Here is a 20,019-nt window from a genome sequence, read left to right as displayed (position 1 = left end):
CTTTCTAATTTAATAATATTCTTTCTATAATAGAGTGACCAGAATTGCAAACAGTATTCCAAGTGTGGCCTTACCAATGTCTTGTACAACTTCAACAAGACGTCCCAACTCCTGTATTCAATGTTCTGAACAATGAAACTAAGCATGCTGGATGCTTTCTTCACCACCCTGTCCACCTGTGACTCCACTTTCAAGGAACTATGAACATGTATCCCTAAATCTCTTTGTTCTGTAACTCTCCCAAACACCCTACCATTAACTGAGTAAGTCCTGCCCTGGTTCAGTCTACCAAAATGCATCACCTCGCATTTGTCTAAATTAAATTCCATCTGTCATTCATCAACCCACTGGCCCAATTAGAACCATAGAACATTACAGCACAGAAACAGGCCTTTTGGCCCTTCTTGTCTGTGCCGAACTATTTTTCTGCCTAGTCCCACTGACCTGCATCTGGACCATATCCCTCCACACCCCTCTCATCCATGTACCTGTCCAAGATTTTCTTAAATGTTAAAAATGAGCCTGCATTTACCACTTCATCTGGCAGCTCATTCCACACTCCCACCACTCTTTGTGTGAAGAACCCACCCCCCCAACAATATTCCCTTTAAACTTTTCCCCCTTCACCCTTAACCCATGTACTTTAGTTTTTTTTCTCCCCTAGCCTCAGTGGAAAAAGCCTGCTTGCATTCATTCTATCTATACCCATCATAATTTTATACACCTCTATCAAATCTCCCCTATTCTTCTGCGCTGCAGGGAATAAAGTCCTAACCTATTCAACCTTTCTCTGTAACTCAGTTTCTCAAGTCCGGGTAACATCTTTGTAAACCTTCTCTGTATTCTTTCAACCTTATTAATATCCTTCCTGTAATTAGATAACCAAAACTGCACACAATACTCCAAATTCAGCCTCACCAAGGTCTTTTACAACATCACCATAACATTCCAACTCTTATACTCAATACTTAGATTTATAAAGGCCAATGTACCAAAAGCACTCTTTACGACCCTATCTACCCGTGACACCACTTTTAGGGAGCTATGTATCTGTATTCCCAGAATTCTCCGTTCTACTGCACTCTTCAGTGTCCTACCATTTACCTTGTATGTTCTACCTTGGTTTGTCCTTCCAAAGTGCAATACCTCACACTTGTCTGCATTAAACTCCATCTGCCATTTTTCAGCCCATTTTTCTAGCTGGTCCAAATCCCTCTGCAAGCTTTGAAAACCTTCCTCACTGTCCAATCTTTGTATCATCAGCAAATTTGCTGATCCAATTTACCACACTATCATCCAGATCATTGATATAGATGACAGACAACAATGGACCCAGCACTGATCCCTGTGGCACACCACCAGTCACAGGCCTCCACTCAGAGAAGCAATCCTCCACTACCACTCTCTGGCTTCTTCCATTGAGCCAATGTCTAATCCAATTTACTACCTCCCCATCTATACCTAGCACTGAACCTTCCTAACTAACCTCCCATGCGGGACCTTGTCAAAGGCCTTACTGAAGTCCATGTAGACAATATCCACTGCCTTCCCTTCATCCTGATAACCTCTTCGAAAAATAGATTGGTTAAATATGATCTACCACGTACAAAGCCATGTTGTCTCTTCCTAATAACTCCTTGTCTATCCAAATATTTGTAGATCCTATCTCCTTCCAATCTCCTTCAGATCCTATCTCCTTTACCTACCACTGACATCAAACTTACCAGCCTATAATTTCCTGGATTTTTTTGAGCCTTCAAGATCCTGCTGCGATTGGAGGTAACTTTCTTCACTGTCCACGATGCTATCAATCTTGGTGTCATCTGCAAACTTACTAACCAGGTCTCCTATATTCCTGTGCAAATCATTAATATAAATGACAAATAACAGTGGACCCAGCACTAATCCCTGAGGCATACCGCTGGTCACAGGCCCCCAGTTTGAAAAACAACTCTCTACAACCACCCTTTGGCTTCTGCCAAGAAGCCAATTTTGTATCCATTTAACTATCTCACTCTGGACCCCGTGAGATTTAACGTTATGCAACAACCTACAATGTGATACCTTGTCAAAGGCCTTGCTAAAGTCGATGTAGACAACATCAACTGCACTGCCCTCAACTATCTACTTGGTTACCCTTTCAAAAAATTTGATTAAGTTTGTGAGGCATGATTTTCCATTCACAATGCTGACTGTCTCTAATCAGTCCTCGCCTCTCTAAATGCCTGTAGATTCTGTCTCTCAAAACACCTCCAACAATTTACCCACCACAGATGTGAGGCTCACTGGCCAGTAGTTCCCAGGCTTTTCCCTGCAGCTCTTTTTACACAAAGGCACAACATTTGCCACTCTCCAATCTTCAGACACCTCACCCGTGACTATCGATGATTCAAAGATCTCGGCTAGGGGACCCACAATTTCCTTCATAGCCTCCCACAATGTCCTGGGATACACTTCATCAGGTCCCAGGGATTTATCTACCCTGATGAGCTTTAAGACTTACAGTATCTCCTTCCCTGTAATACGTACACTCCTCAAGACATCACTATTTATTTCCACAAGTTCCCTAACGTCCACATTTTTTAAAGACAAAATTGTAGCCTCCTCTCCTACTACCTCTGGCACATTATCTTGTTGTGGAGATGCCAGCGTTGGACTGGGGTAAACACAGTAAGAAGTCTCAAACACCAGGTTAAAGACAAACAGATTTATTTGGTAGCAAAAGCCACTTGCTTTTGGAGCACTGCCCCTTCCTCCTCCTCATCTGACGAAGGAGTAGCACTCCAAAAGCTCGTGGCTTTTGCTACCAAATAAACCTGTTGGACTTTAACCTGCTGCTGTGAGACTTCTAACATTATCTTGTTCCAGATGCAAGATAAGGAAAGGCTTTTATTAGATTGATAGATAAAAAAACTATTCCCTCTGGGAAATGGGTCAATGGCTTCAAATTTCTATGTTCTGATAAGGGGAGATAAAGATTTTTTATTGACTCAAAGAGTTGTTGACCTGAAGAGTTGGTGGAAACTGATTCTGTAAATGATTTTAAAGGCAGCTGGACTGATAGTTGGCAAAAAGTGGGGATTTGAGACCAAGTATGACCCCTAGCCTTTCAAGGAGCTGGCACAGGCACCATGGGCTGAATGGCCTCTGACTGTGCTGTAAGTTTCTGTGATTATAAAATCTCTGAATACTTGTTTTTCCTTTGTCTTATTCTTTGCTTTGTGAATATTGAAAACCTGCCTCCTGAAATCCAGGTGCAAGCTTAATCACCAGCTACCTGATCCTCTGACTATTTACCTGACGCTGCATAAAATGCTCAGCATAACACGTTCATCTCCTGTAGATGAATGATTTATCCAACTATCACTAGATCCAAACAAATTGAATGACGTGGAGTCATTTGATATCGCACTGTGCCACAAAGCGATCACAGGCAATAATTGCACAGCGCTCCATGACATAGACCAGTTTGGTGTTTTCCACGCAGTTTAATCAAAAGCGAGCAGTCCCTGCAAAAAAAAAGGCATCGCAGGCAAAATGGGAAAACTAGATGATGATGGCCCTGCAAACAGTGGACAAAATATAGCAGGGGGTGACTGATGGGTGTTGAGTGTAATGTTACTCTCTGCTTTTGTCTCCTGTAAGAGTCTTCTTTCTGTTTGCCCTTCCTTCTTTTGAAGTTCATTTTCACGCCCATCTGATATTGACACACTGGTTCGATGTTGTGCCTCTGTCATGGAAAGGAAGCTAGTTTTTTGTTCCGTTCATTTAACTGGGAGCAGGAGGAGTTTGATCGGTCATCGAGTCTGCTCCTCCGTGTTCGGTAAGATCACGGCTATCTCGAATCCACCCCCAGTTTCCTGTCCTGTGCCCTTGATTTCCTTCACGCCCAAAAATCTATCGATATTCCAAACTGAGAAACTCAATGGCTGAACATCCGTAGCTCAGCAGGCTAGAAAATTATACAGATTTGCAACACCCTGAGTGAAGAATTGTCTCCTCATCTCAATCCTAATGAAGAGAAACACAGTTTGTGGGATCATTGCTTTTCAATTCTACCTGTGAACATTTCAATTATTGGTTGGAGAAATTTGGTTTGCCCTCAGTGGAGCGACAGAGGTTGAGGGGAGACCTGATAGGAGTCTACAAGATTATGAAGGGCATGGGCAGAGTGGATAGTCAGAAGCTTTTTCCCAGGATGGAAGAGTCAATTACTAGGGGACATAGATTTAAGATTTAAAAGAGGTGTACGAGGCAAGTTTTTTTACACGGAGGGTGTGGCTGCTTGGAACTCGTTGCCGGGGAAGGTAGTGGAAGCGGGTACGATAGTGACTTTTAAGAGGTGTCTTGACAAATACATGAATAGAATGCGAATTGGGGAAATGGACCCTGGAAGGGTAGGGGGTTTTCGTTCAAATGGGCCACATGGTCAGTGCAGGCTGCGGTTTCCTCCCACAGTCCAAAAATGTGCGGGTTAGGTGCATTGGCCATGCTAAATAGCCCCTGAGTGTCATGGGAACTAGTTATGGTAAATATGGGGATAAGGCTGGGTGGGACTGTGCTCGGTGCAGACTCAATGGGCTGAATGGCCTCCTTCTGCACTGTAGGGATTCTATGATTTTCCTCCTCATCAAGTCAACTAGTTACATAAGAAAGAATAGAACCGCCCAGGAACAGGCCCTTTGGCCCTCCAAGCCTGTGTCGATCATGATGCTTGCCTTAAATTAAAACCGTGTGCACTTATGGTGTCCACATCCTTCCATTCCTATCCTATTCATCTATTCGTCTAGTTGCCCCTAAAATGCCACTGTCGTATCTGCTCCCATCACCTCCCCAAAAGAACACACAGCCTCAAAGAATCCCAGTAGATTTGTCAAGCATGGTTTCCCTTCTGTAAATCCATGCTGACTCTGTCCGATCCTGTTCTCCAAGTGTTCCGCTATTAAATCTTTACAATGGACTTTAATATTTTTCCCATCACATCAGGTCGATTGATTTATAATTCTTCATTTTCTCTCTACCTCCTTTTTAAAAAGCAGGGTTACATTAGTTACCATCCGATCCATAGGAACCGTTCTAGCGTCTATAGAATCTTGGAAGATGACCACCAATATTTCCACTATTTCTCAGGCCACTTCTGGGATGTAGGTAATCAGATCCTAGAGATTTATTAGTCTTCAATCCCATCAGTTTCCCCAACACCATTCCTCTGCTAATACTGATTTCCTTCAGTTCCTCCCTCTCACTAAATCCTGTGCTTTCCAACAATACTGGCATGTTATTAGTGTCCTCCTTTGTGAAAACAGAACTAGAGTCTGTATTCAGTGGTCAGCCATTTCTTTATTCACCATTATAAAATACCCTGTTTCTGACGATAAAGGGCCTATATTTGCCTTCACCAACCAATCATTTCCTCTTCGCATACCTATAAAAGATTTTACAGTCAGTTTAAATGTTCCTGCAGGCTTACTCTCGTATTCTATTTTTCCCTTTTTCTACTTTTTCCCGCGTCATCCCATTTCCCAGCACTTGGCCCATAGCCCTGAATGTTCTGATGTGTCAAGTGCTCATCCAGGTACTTTTTAAAGGATGTGAGGCAATCTCCTTCTACCGCCCTCCCAGGCAGCGCATTGCAGACCCTCACCACCCTCTGGGTAAAAATAATTTTTCTCACATCCCCCCTAAACCTCCTGTCCCTCACCTTGAACCTACGTCCCCTCATGACTGACTCTTCAACTAAAGGGAACAGCTGCTCCTTATCCACCCTCTCCATGCCCCTCATAATCTTGGACACCTTGATCAGGTCGCCCCTCAGTCTTCTCTGCTCCAACAAAAACAACCCAAGCCTACCCAACCTCTCTTCATAATTTAAACGCTCCATCCCAGGCAGCCTCCTGGTGAATCCCCTCTGCACCCCCTCCAGTGCAATCACATCCTTCCGATAATGTGGCGACCAGAACTGCACACAGGATTCTAGCTGTAGCCTCGCCGACGTTCTATATTACTCCAACATGACTTTCCTGCTTTTGGAATCCATGCCTCGATTAAGGTAAGCGTCACATTAGCCTTTTTCACCACCCTACTAACATACCCTTCTGCCTTCAGAGATCTGTGGACAAGCATGCCAAGGTCCCTTTGCTCCACAGAACTTCCCAGTGTCATACCACTCATTGAATACTTCCTTATCAGATTATTCCATCCAAAGTGCATCACCTCACACTTTTCAGTGTCAAATTCAATCTGCCACTTAGAGTCATAGAGATTTACAGCATGGAAATAAGCCCTTCAGCCCAACTTGTCCATGCCGTCCCTTTTTAACCTCTAAGCTAGTCCCAATTGTCCACGTTTGGCCCATATTCCTCTATACCCATCCTACCCATGTAACTGTCTAAACGTTTTTAAAAGACAAAATTGTACCCGCCTCTACTGCCGTCTCCGGCAGCTTGTTCCAGACACTCACCACCCTCTGTATGAAAAAAATGCCCCTCTGGACCCTTTTGTATCCCTCCCCTCTCACCTTAAACCTATGCCCTCTAGTTTTAAGCTCCCTGACCTTTGGGAAAAGATGTTGACTATCTAGCTGATCTAAGCCCCTCATTGTTTTATAGATCTCTATAAGATAGCCCCTCAGCCTCTGATGCTCCAGAGAAAAAAGTCTCAGTCTATCCAAACTCTTCTTATAACTCAATCCATCAAGTCCTGGTAGCATCCAAGTAAATCTTTTCTGCACTCTTTTTCTAGTTTAATAATATCCTTTCTATAATAGGGTGACCAGAACTGTACACAATTATCTGCCCATTTGACCATCCTTCTATACCTTTTCATGACCAAGACACTCAGCATCACTGTTAACCACCTAGCCAATCTTTATATCATCTGCAACTTACTAATCCTACTCCCCACATAGTCATCAATGTCATTTATATAAATGATGAATAATTGGGAATCCAACACAGATCCCTGTGATACACCACTGGACACTGGCTTCCAGACACTAATGCAGTCTTTTGTCATCATCCTTTGTTTCCTACAACTGAGCCAATTTTGACCAAATTGCCTTGTATCCCATGTGAATTTACCTTCTTTACAAGTTCTCCCCTACGGGTCAAAGGCTTGGCTGAAATCCATATAAACTACATCAACCGCACTACCCTCATCTGCACACCTGGTTATCTCCACAAAAAATCAATCCCAGGCTGACTCTCCCTGATCAAACCTTGTCTCTCCAAATGGAGATAGATGCTCTCCTTTAGAATTTTCTCCAATAGTTTCCCTACCACTGACGTGAGACTCACTGACTTGTTGGCTTATCCCTACAACCCTCCCTAAATAGCAAACCCATATTAGCTGTTCTCCAGTCTTCGGGCACCTCCCCTGTGGCCAGAGAAGAATTTAAAATTTGGGTCAGAGCCCCTGCAATCTCCTCCCTTGCCTCCCCCTGCAGCCAGAGACACAATCCATCTGCACGTGGAAATTTATCCACTTTTAAGGCTGCCAACATCCCCAAAACCTTTACCTTCCCTATATCAATTCACTCAAGAACTTTGCAATCTCCCTCCTTAAATTACATATCATTGTCCTCATTCTCCTCTTTATCATAGATTCTAACACTTCCCTGACTACCAATATCAGGCTTTGAGGAGAGACTTGCTACCCCAGGCTGATTCCTGGAATAACAGGTCTGCCATATGAGGAGAGACTGAGTCGGTTAGGATTATATTCACTGGAGTTTAGAAGACTGAGAGAGGATCTCATAGAAACTTATAAAACTTTAACAGGGTTAGACAGGATAGATTCAGAAAGAATGTTCCCGATGGTGGGGGTGTCCAGAACTAGAGGTCATATTTTGAGGATAAAGGGTAAACCTTTTAGGACTGAGGTGAGGGGAAATTTCTTCAAGGGGGTGAGGTGTGGAATTCACTACCAGAGAATATAGTTGAGGTCAAAACATTGTGTGATTTGAAGAAGAAATTAGATTCTGGGGGCTAAAGGGATCAAGGGATATGGGGGGAAGGGGGGATCAGGATATTGCTTTTGATGATCAAGATGAATGGCAGAGCAGGTTTGAAGGGCCAAATGGCCTACTTCTGCTTCTAGTTTCTATTTTTCTGTTCTATGTTTATCTCTAGCTCCCCAGCATGTACTGCTAGATCCTTAGTACTGGATCTCTTTGTTGTTCTGCTTTGGCTGATGGAAAATCGCTCCCAGACAACCTGTTCTTTTAATATTTTAGTGACACAATTAAAAGCATTTCCTTTGGTGAAAAGATTGAACTATCCAATAAACTGAGTTAATAAATTCTTGATGGAGAGTATATTGTCGAGCTTACTCACTGTACAGTTTCAGCAGATGTTGTAATTCAATTTCTTTTTCTGATGGTGACAAATTAGCAGAAAGTTAACGAGGTTCCTATTTTTACACCAATCCCAACAATGTTGATTGTCAAGTGATGGCTTGCTGGATGTATTTAGCATTCAGCTGCAGGGTGTACCCGAAAGAGTGCAGTGTTTGGACGGAGCAGGTTAACTGCAGATAATCATTGCAGACCACAATCTATTAATGGGATAGTTTAACATTTATTTGGTGGTGTAAGAGCAGTAAGTCTTCGGCAGAGCTGGAGGATGCCGAGGGAATGATTGTTCCTTGGACCACACACTGGCCCTGCTAGGTCTTTGCTGACTGTTAGAAAATCCTTCAGAAGGATTTGATTCTCTTTGTTCTCGCCCCAGTGCTCCCCACTCCCCCGTTCCTGCCCCACAGTTACTTTGAGTGACATTTTGTCAGAATTGATAAAGAGAGCCGTGATTGGTAAATAAAGGGAGGGCTGGTCCAATGAGCCAAATGTCAATCAACCAGGAAATCCTTTCACCAGCAATTCAAACGAGGGGAGCTGTCAACATCTTTGGAATTTCAGTCAGAGGCTCCACAGCACAGTAAATGTTCCAGTTCTTGGGAAAACCTTGTAAACAAGCTGCAATGAACAAAACCAAGAACAGTGAGATTTCCACAGTCACTGCCTTTCCCTTTATCTCACTCAGGGTAATGTATCAGCTCAGTGGGCAGCACCCTTGCACACTGAGTTCAAAGGTTTGGGGGTTCAAGCCCCCACTCCAGAGACCTGACCTACAATCCACTGTGGGAATGCTGTACTGTCATTCGGGTAAGAATTTAAACCCCATCTGTGCTCATATCCAATAATTATGTACGGTGGCACAAGTGGTGCTGCCTCTCAGCGCCAGGGGCCCGAGTTCAATTTCCGGCTTGGGTCACTGCCTGTGCGGAGTTTGCACTTTCACACTGTGTCTGCCTGGGTTTCCTCCGGGTGCTCCGGTTTCCTCCCACCGTCTGAAAGACGTGCTGGTTAGGTGCATTGACCCAAACAGACACCAGCGTGTGGCAACTAGAGGAATCAGTGTAAGCCTTACTTGTGACTAATAAATATGCTTTACTATGTAAAGTGTGGGGCAATTCTCCCCACATGACCTGGAAACTAGTTTGCTGATGATACCAAGTTAGGTGGGAAGGTGAGCTGTGAGGGGGGCACAGAGAACTGCAAACAAATATGGACAGATGGTCAAAGACTGTGGATGCTGGAGTCTGAAACAAAAACAGAAAATGCTGGAAAATCTCAGCCGATTTGACAGCGTCTGTGGAGAGAGAATAGAACCAACATTTTGAGTCTGGATGAACCTTTCGTCAGAGTGAGTGGGCAACCTGTCCTCAAAATACAAGCCACCCATTTCTGGTATTGCAGTGTGGGGAGATGTGAAATAATTCATGCTGGTCATAGGAATAGAAAATCAGAACATTTCCTTAATGGGTGAAACTCATAAGTGTTGATGTTGAAAGAGAGTTGGGTGTTCTGGTATGAAGAATGCAGAAAGTTAGTATTCAGATACAGCCGCCAATTAGAAAGGCAAATGGAACGTTGCCTTCGTTGAAAGGGATTTGAGTACAGGAAGAAAGAAATCCTGCTACAATTGAAGATGTTTTTGGTGAAACCACATCTGGAATACTGTGGGCAGTTTTCATTTCCACCTTTAAGGAAGGATATACTGAGATTGGAGGTGATGCAGTGAAGGGTTCCCTGGATTAGTCCCTGGGATGAATGGACTGTCCAAATGATGAGGGGCTGACTAAATTGAACTTATATTCTCTGGAGTTTATATAAGAACATAAGGGAGTTATCAAATTGAGGGAGTTTGATTGGGGTAGACGCTGAGAGATTGTTTTCACTGGCTGAGGAACCTAAAGTTTTGGGATAAGGGGCAATTTAGGACAGATGAATTACTTCAATGAAAGGATGGTGAATCTTTGGAATTCTCTCCCCCAGTGGATTGTGGTTGCTCCATCATTGAATACATTTAAGATTGGGAGAGACAGATTCTTGGTCTCTTGGGGAATTAAAGGATATTGAATCATAGAATCTTACAGTGCAGAAGGCGGCCATTCGGCCTATCGAGTCTGCACCAACCACAATCACGCCCAGGACCTATCACTGTAACCACATGCATTTACACTAGCTAGTCCCCATGACACTAAGGGACAATTTAGCATGGCCAGTCCATCTAACCTCACATCTTTGGACTATGGGATGAAACTGGAGCACCCGGAGGAAACTCATGCAGACACGGGGAGAATGTGCAAACTCCTCAGAGACAGTGAATGACCCAAGCTGGAAATCGAACCCGGGTCTCTGGTGCTATGAGGCTAACCACTGTGTCACCGAGAGACCTGACCTTGCATGACAGGAAAATGAAGTTGAAGCCTAAGATCAGCCATGGTTGTATTGAATGGTGGAGCAGGCTCGATGGGCCGAATGGCCTACTTCTGTTCCTAATTATCGTGTTCTTGTATTATTCTTCCCCAGTCACCAACTAAAACTGGTTGTCTGGTAATTTATCTTGCTGTTGTCTCAGTAAGGTTGCTGTGCACTAACTGGCTGCCATGTTTTACTGCATTACAACTGTTGTGACATGCTTTGAATGTTCTGAAGATGTCCTATTGAAATTAATGTTCTCCTTTTTTCCATTGACCTCTTTTTGATTCTTGTTGCCACATCGAGCCACTCAACTAAATGCAGGGTTGGATTCAATCACAAACCATGTTCCGAGCAAGAGGGTAACTGAGGCTTCGCTGACGAGTCACATTCACAGGCAGACTTCACCAGGGCTGAGCCATGGTGCTCTGGCGGAGATGGAGAGAGTGCGGCAAGTGCAAGCACGAAAAGCAAAAGCTTTGCGGACCTTTGAAAAGCTACGGGCAACAAGACCCTCTGGAGTGCAAGGCTCGGGGGTGAAATATGTCTCCAACTTTAAAGACTGTGAGTAACCAATCATTTCTCTAGCCTGATTTGCTCAATGCACGTGGTTCCAGAAATAATCCAGAAATTGTTACTTTGAGCTTCTGCTTCTTAATTTGACATCCAGCGCCACACACTGACAATGCAGAACCTCCTTCCTCATCTCCACACACCTAACCCCTTCCTACAGCACCTTACCGTGTAAACACAGGAGATGTAACAACTGTCCATTCCCTCTCCTCCCTGCCCAAAGCCCCCGATATTCCTTCCAGCTGAGGCAATGATTCATTTTTGCCTCAATCCGTTCAGTACTCCCAGTTCCCAAATTGGGGAAGTGGTGGTGTTATGGTATTGTCACTGGAAGAGAGACGGAGGATAATGCTTTGGGGATCATGGAAGGTGGTGAAATCTGCATTGAATAAAAATCTGGAATCAAAAGTCTAATCATAGAGGAATTTGTTGCATGTATTCAGGAGGAATTTCTCATTCAGTACGCGAATGGCCCAATTAGAGAGGGGGCAAAACTTGACCTCTTCTTGGGAACTAAGGAAGGGCAGGTGACAGAAAGTGAGGGATCGGTTTGGGACCAGTGACCATAATTCCATTAGTTTTAAGATAGCTATGGAGAAAGAAAGATTTGGCCCAAAAGTTAAAATTCTAAATTGGGGCAAGGCCAATTTTGATGGCATCAGGCAGGAAGCATGACTTTGTGAGTGGAAAATCATGTCTCACAAATTTGATTGAGATTTTAAAGGGAAAACCAAGAAGGTAGATGAGGGCAGTGCAGTTGATGTTGTCTACATGGACTTATCAAGGCCTTTGACAAGGTACCGCATGGTAGGTTGCTGCATAAGGTTAAATCTCCTGGGATCCAGGGTGAGGTATCTAATTGGATACAAAATTGGCTTCTTGACAGAAGCCAGAGAGTGGTTGTAGAGGGCTGCTTTTTAAACTGGAGGCCTGTGACCAGCAGTGTGCCTCAGGGATCAGTGCTGGGCTCATTGTTATTTGTCATTTATATTAATGATTTGGATGAGAATATAGGAGCCATGGTTAGTAAGTTTGCAGATAACACCAAGATTGATGGCATAATAGACAGTGAGAAAAGATATCTCCGATTGCAATGGGATCTTGATCAATTGGGCCAGTGGGCTGACAAATGGCAGATGGAGTTTAATGTAGATAAATGTGAGGTGATGCATTTTGGCAGATTGAGCCAGGGCAGGACTTACTCAGTTAATGGTAGGGCGTTGGGGAGAGTTACAGAACAAAGAGATCTAGGGGTACATGTTAATAGTTCCTTGAAAGTGGAGTCAAGGTAGACAGAGTGGCATTCAGCATGCTTGGTTTCATTGGTCAGAACACTGAATACAGGAGTTGGGATGTCTTGTTGAAGTCGTACAAGACATTGGTAAGGCCACACTTGGAATACTGTGTGCAGTTCTGATCATCCTAATATAGAAAGAATATTATTAAACTAGAAAGAGTGCAGAAAAGATTTACTAGGTTCCTACCAGAACTTGATGGTTTGAGTTATATGGAAAGGTTGGATAGATTGGGACTTTTTTCTCTGGAGCGTAGGAGGCTGAGGGGTGATCTTTTTGAGGTTTATAAAATAATGAGTGGCACAGATCATCTAGATAGTCAATATCTTTTCCCCAAAGGTAGGAGAGTGTAAAACTAGAGGGCATAGGTTTAAGGTGAAAGGAGAGAGATACAAAAGTATCCAGAAGGACGATTTTTTCACACAGAGGGTGGTGAGTGTCTGGAACAAGCTGCCAGAGGGTAGTAGTGGTGGGTACAATTTTGTCTTTTAAAAAGCATTTAGACAGTTACATGGATAAGAGGGGTCTGGAGGGATACGAGCCAAATGTGGGCAATTTGGATTAACTTAGAGGTTTAAAAAGAAGGGCAGCATGGACATGTTGGGCCGAAGGGCCTGTTTCCATGCTGTAAACCTGTATGACTCTCTAGCAATTGGGCAGAATTTTTTGAGTATTTTTCTAAGGGTGCATCTGGTGTGAAAACAAGAGACTTCCTGACCATTTTGTGGATGAGTTTTCACACCCAATCATATGTCCTAAGTGATTGAAAAAATGGGCTCGACGGTTTCTAGCCACTGGAGGCAGTGGGCGGGGCCTAATTCACCCGCCAGCCGGCAACTCAGAATGGAGTCACAAACTGTGCATGTGCAGAAAAACTACAAAAAAAACCCCAGCTCTTCTGATAGAACCCCCACAGGCTAAATCCATCCTCTCCCTCCCCCCCCCCACAGACATCTGAAACTGCCCCCCCAACATTACTGACTCCCTTATTCCCACCCACCCCACCCCCCTGGATCCCCTTGCACAAGGTCCCCTCATCACTGAGTGACATGACCCCCTCTCGCCCCTGTCCCTGATCATCACAGAGGCACAATCCCCCACACCCCTCCCGACTCCAGCCTCCTCTCCCAACCTCCCACATCAGCAAGTCTTGACTTGGCTTCCCTTTCACGGTAACAAGACAAACGGCGTTAAACTAACTGGAATACCCAAACATGACTCACCCAACCTGCAGCTGATCTGTCCTAACAAGGGAGGACTCTATAAAAACCCCAAGGATGGACAGACAGGCAGGCAGTGAAGGGGGAAATGGGCTCAAAGAAGGCAACCTCCAGATTTTATGGTCTATACAGTCAGTTTCTCGGTGTTGCCGTGCGGTCAGTTTCTCTGTGTTGCCATGCGGTCAGTTTCTCTGTGTTGCCATGCGGTCAGTTTCTCTGTGTTTCCGTGCGGTCAGTTTCTCTGTGTTGCCATGCGGTCAGTTTCTCTGTGTTGCCGTGCGGTCAGTTTCTCTGTGTTTCCGTGCGGTCAGTTTCTCTGTGTTTCCGTGCGGTCAGTTTCTCTGTGTTGCCGTGCGGTCAGTTTCTCTGTGTTTCCGTGCGGTCAGTTTCTCGGTGTTTCCGTGCGGTCAGTTTCTCGGTGTTTCCGTGCGGTCAGTTTCTCGGTGTTTCCGTGCGGTCAGTTTCTCGGTGTTTCCGTGCGGTCAGTTTCTCTGTGTCGCCGTGCGGTCAGTTTCTCTGTGTCGCCGTGCGGTCAGTTTCTCTGTGTCGCCGTGCGGTCAGTTTCTCGGTGTTTCCGTGCGGTCAGTTTCTCTGCGTTTCCGTGCGGTCAGTTTCTCTGCGTTGCCGTGCGGTGAGTTTCTCTGTGTTGCCGTGTGGTCAGTTTCTCTGTGTTGCCGTGCGGTCAGTTTCTCGGTGTTTCCGTGCGGTCAGTTTCTCGGTGTCGCCGTGCGGTCAGTTTCTCTGCGTTTCCGTGCGGTCAGTTTCTCGGTGTTTCCGTGCGGTCAGTTTCTCTGTGTTTCCGTGCGGTCAGTTTCTCTGTGTCGCCGTGCTGTCAGTTTCTCTGTGTCGCCATGCGGTCAGTTTCTCTGTGTTGCCGTGCGGTCAGTTTCTCGGTGTTTCCGTGCGGTCAGTTTCTCTGTGTTTCCGTGCGGTCAGTTTCTCTGTGTTTCCGTGCGGTCAGTTTCTCTGTGTTTCCGTGCGGTCAGTTTCTCTGTGTTTCCGTGCGGTCAGTTTCTCTGTGTCTCCGTGCGGTCAGTTTCTCTGTGTCTCCGTGCGGTCAGTTTCTCTGTGTCGCCGTGCGGTCAGTTTCTCTGTGTCGCCGTGCGGTCAGTTTCTCTGTGTCGCCGTGCGGTCAGTTTCTCCGTGTCGCCGTGCGGTCAGTTTCTCCGTGTCGCCGTGCGGTCAGTTTCTCTGTGTCGCCGTGCGGTCAGTTTCTCTGTGTCGCCGTGCGGTCAGTTTCTCTGTGTCGCCGTGCGGTCAGTTTCTCTGTGTCTCCGTGCGGTCAGTTTCTCTGTGTCTCCGTGCGGTCAGTTTCTCTGCGTTTCCGTGCGGTCAGTTTCTCTGTGTTTCCGTGCGGTCAGTTTCTCTGTGTTTCCGTGCGGTCAGTTTCTCTGTGTTTCCGTGCGGTCAGTTTCTGTGTTTCATAAGAACATAAGAACATAAGAAATAGGAGCAGGAGTAGGCCATCTAGCCCTTCGAGCCTGCCCCGCCATTCAATAAGATCATGGCTGATCTGTCTTGGCTCAGTTCCACTTTCCCGCCCTCTCCCCATAACCCTTAATCCCCTCTCTTATCAAGAACCCATCAACCTGCTTCTTAAAAATATTTAGCGAGGCAGCCTCCACCACTTCAACGGGCAGAGAATTCCAGAGATTCACCACCCTTTGAGTGAAGAAGTTCCTCCTCAACTCCGTTCTAAACCGCCTCCCCTTTATCTTGAGGCTGTGCCCCCTAGTCCTACTGTCTTTTTTGAGCGGGAAGAGTCTCTCCACCTCTATCCTATCCATCCCATTCATCATCTTATACGTCTCAATGAGACCGTGCGGTCAGTTTCTCTGTGTTGCCGTGCGGTCAGTTTCTCTGTGTTTCCGTGCGGTCAGTTTCTCTGTGTTGCCGTGCGGTCAGTTCTCTGCACTGCTGTGTGATGGACTGGACTTTGTTCATGACCCTTTGTAGTTTCTTGCAGTCTTGTGCAGAGCAGGAGCCCAGACCAAGCTGTGATACAACCAGAAAGAATGCTTTCTATGGGGCATCTGTAAAAGTTGGTGAGAGTTGTAGCTGACATGCCAAATTTCCTTAGCCTCCTGAGACGGTAGATGTGTTGGTGGGGCTTTCTTAACTATCAAGGAGGGTTTAGGGCTGGTTGTTGGTGATCTGGACACCGAGAAACTTGAAACCCCCGAGCATTATTATCAAATCTACGATTCTATGATTTTTACTTCATCCCCATTGAGCTAGACAGGGGCATGTTCTCCACTACACTTCCTGAAGTCAATGACTACCTCCTTCATTTCGTTGACATTGAGAGAGAGATTATTGTCATTGCATCAGTTCACCAGATTCTCTGTCTCTTTTCTGTACTCTGTTTGTTATGTCATTCCAGATGGGTGACAGGAGCTGGGTGAGATGAACTTTGTCATTCACTATTATCTTGTGAGCAGAGGGTGGAATCATGGCTGGAGATCTGTTTATCTTGCGGCTGATGGAAGATAGGCTTTGTGAGGTTAGCAAAAACAGAAAATGCTGGAAAATCTCAGCAGGTCAGACAGCGTCTGTAGAGAGAGAACAGAGCCAACGTCTTGAGTCAGGATGACACTTCTGCTGTCAGACCTGCTGAGATTTTCCAGCATTTTCTGTTTTGTTTCAGATCAGGCGGCACGGCATCACAGTGGTTAACAGTGCTGCCTCACAGCGCCAGGGATCCGGATTCAATTCCCAGCTTCAGTGACTGTCAGTGTGGAGTTTACACGTTCTCCCCATGTCTGCGTGGGTTTCCTCTGGGTGTTCAGGTTTCCTCCCACAATCCAAAGAGGTGCAGGTTGGGTGGATTGGTCATGCTAAATTGCCCCTTAGTGTGAGGGGGATTAGGGGATTAGCAGGGTAAATATGTGTGGTTATGGGTATAAAGCCTGGGTGGGAGTGTTATCAGTACAGGCTCAATGAACCGAATGGCCTCCTTCTGTACTGTAGGGATTGTATGATTCCAGATTTGCAGTATTTTGCCTTTATCTTTGTGAGATTAAATTACCAGATGTATGTAATGGGCTCATGCAGAATCAGTAATCTGTTTCATACTGCGCGTGATGCTCAGTAGTCTTTTTTATTGACTTCAATCTTGTCCTTTTGTCTACTTACCTATTATCCCTGTCTATCTTGGTACTTTAATGAGTTTTTTGAGGAATGAAATTTCATGGTAAAGTTGTGTTGCAAAGTAGGTATTGAAAATGTATTGTAGTGAGAAGCAGTAATTAGCAGAATTTTCGGACTTGCTACTAAAGAAAACACAGAAACAATTGTGAACCACTCAGTCTTTTCCCCTAGCTTCTTAAAAGTAATGTTGCACAGAGACACCTGGAGACACCAATGCTTCTCACCTGTGTTGTTCAATTATTCCACTTAGTTACTCAGGAATCATTTGTTCTTTCAACCTGTGAGAATACTGATTAAATCCAATTCCACCCTTGTATGAAATTATGATATTGAATAATATCATGCACTCAGGCAGGAGAAAGTCTTCTAATTCTTCTATAGAATGGAAAAGTTCTTGTGCCATTTATCTGGGTTGCAAGTATTGAATTTTTCCTCCAAATAGGAATTTCCTGTCACAAAATGTTGGAAAATTTCAGCAGGTCTGACTGCATCTGTGGAGAGAGAATAGAGCCAAAGTTTTGAGCTCTGATAAAGAGTCATCCTGACTTGAAATGTTGGCTCTATTCTCTCTCCACAGATGCTGTCAGATCTGTTGAGGTTCTCCAGCATTTTCTGTTTTGTTTCAGATTCCAGCATCCGGAGTAATTTGCTGTTATATGAATTTCCTCTCTGTGTGTCCACATGGTACAATGTGCGGAAGGTGTTAATGAGGGCTAAGGCAGTCACTGAAATCAATGTACAGTCTAATAAATAACTAACGGGATATTCCCCTGTCAAATTGACAATATTGCACGATGGCATCAAGTAAAGTTTGTATTTCCTGGTTTAATAGTCACGGTTGGATCAGCTGTAGGTGATCACAAACTAACACTGCATTATATCATCGTGGTCCTTCATATTAATGACCCACGCTATATAAATATTCAATGATATTTACATCCACATGCCAACAATTATCATTTTACTGCTGCACTTCTGTGATTTCTGAATTGATTGGTGAATCTTGGAAAAAGGGGACTCTGTCTTTCCCGTCCTGGGCACCCCACCCCCACTCTACTTTACATGGACCCTGCTGAAAACATACCCGGCAGGGACACGTAAAAGTATATTTATTAGTGTCACAAGTTGATTTACATTCACACTGCGATGAAGTTACTGTTAAAATCACCTAGTTGCCACACTCTGGCACCTGTTCGAGTACACTGAGGGAGAATTTAGCATGGCCAATGCACCTAACCAACACTTCTTTCAGACTTGTGGGAGGAAAATGGAGGAAACCCACGCAGACATGGGGGCAACATGCAAACTCCACACAGTGACCCAAGCCGGGAATTGAACTCGGGTCCCTGGCGCTGTGAGGCAGCAGTACGAGTGAGAAATACTGCCCAAGTTTCTGGCATGGTGCTTGACCACAACCTTCTGACTGAGCCAAGGTTGCCAACATAGATCACTGCCCTCATGAATGTGCCCAAACTCAAAAGTAATTTTGAAATGTTACTGGAGCAGAGAGTTCTCCAGGCATAGAATCAAGAGAAAGATCAGATGGGGCACGTTGCATTGGAGTAAAATTCAGCATGCCTCGTTAAACATTTCAATATTTAATCAATTAGGATTATGTGGATTACTTTTGGAGATCCCATATTGCCCTTTCTATGTTAAACCTTATCATGCACTTCAGCCATATCTGTTTGCCTTCATTGATAACACATGGTTAGAACTGTAACAGAGCCATTGATTGAGTTCACTTTATGACATGTCTTTACTCTGTAAACTATTAGCATGTTTGCAGCTATAAGAGATAATTATTGGTCTAATACTGGAAAGACAAATAATATTTTGTTGTGCAAATGAGATCAGCCAGGGCCCAGGGTTAATAATCTGCCCCAGGGTATCTGCCTGTTGAATTGAAAGATCAGGAGCCAAGGTCATTGGCTAATTTGAAATAATGGATCATATTGGACAATTAAGGAGCCGATGATAACGCATTAATCGGCGGCAACTTGAGATCTATTTAAAAAATGTTATTATAGAATCCTAAAGTGCAGGAGGAGGCCACTCAGCCCATCAAGTCTGCACTGACCATGATCTCACCCAGGCACTATCCCCATAACCCCACATTTACCCTAGCTAGTCCCCTAAGGAGCAATTTAGCATGGCCAGTCCTTCTAACCCGCATATCTTTGGTGTGTGGGAAGGAACTGGAGCACCAGAAGAAACCCACGTAGACACGAGAATGTGGAAATTCCATATGACTGAGGCCGGAATGGAACCCGGGTCCCTGGCGCGGTGAGGCAGCAGTGCTGACCACTGTGCCACCCACATCATCGATTATTCTTTTTGTTTTTGGTGAGCGCATTTAATCGAACTTCGCAGCACAGAAGGCCACTTGGCCCATCGGGTCTGTGCTGGCCCTGTTATTTCCTTTTGGCCCTGCCGTATTTTTCCCCTTCAAATCCACATCAAATTCCCTCCTGTCAGGTGTTATTAAATCTGTTTCCACCCTCCCTTCAGACCACACATTGCGGATAGTCACTGTAACTTTTAAGTGACTTTTTCCTCCCCATTATAGAGTCATAGAGGTCCATAACATAGAAAAAGGCCCTTCAGCCCATCATGCTGGCACCAGTCAAAGACAAACAACTGAACTATTCTAATCCCACTTTCCAGCACTTGGCCCATAGCCTTGTATTCTTTGACCCCACAAGTGTACATTTAAATACTTATTATGAGGGTCTCTGTCTCCATCACCCTTTCAGGCAGTGAGTTCCAGACTCCCATCACTCTCTAGATGAGAAAGTATTTCTTCACATCCTCTCTAAATCACCTGTCCCTTACCTTAAATCTCTGCCCCCTAGTCATTGACCCCTCTACCAAGGGGAAAACTTTCTTCCTATCTACTCTATCTTTGTCCCACATTATTTTATACACCTCAGTCATATCCCCCCTCAGTCTCGTCTGCTCCAAGGAAAACAAGCCCAGTCTATCCAATCTCTCTTCATAACTAAAAACTCTCTGACCCAGG

The 20,019-nt window shown here is 44.7% G+C and overlaps 1 protein-coding gene across 1 annotated transcript in view; it reads left to right on the top strand.

Annotated features, from left to right (window-relative positions):
* The window catches only part of LOC145344387 (uncharacterized), a 126,768-nt gene that overhangs the window by 63,025 nt on the left and 43,724 nt on the right, over positions 1 to 20,019 (top strand). Inside the window, exon 11 of the mRNA XM_080191515.1 lies at positions 11,066 to 11,323. Within this exon, the coding sequence (XP_080047641.1) occupies positions 11,066 to 11,323 (258 nt within the window). The remainder of the gene's footprint in view (positions 1 to 11,065; positions 11,324 to 20,019) is intronic.

The sequence above is a fragment of the Carcharhinus amblyrhynchos genome, chromosome 6, assembly GCF_965287045.1.
Source record: "Carcharhinus amblyrhynchos chromosome 6, sCarAmb.v2.hapA, whole genome shotgun sequence".
NCBI lineage: Eukaryota > Metazoa > Chordata > Chondrichthyes > Carcharhiniformes > Carcharhinidae > Carcharhinus > Carcharhinus amblyrhynchos.
The sequence above is the reverse complement of the archived record's forward strand: the minus strand, read 5'-3'. Positions and strand labels throughout refer to the sequence as shown.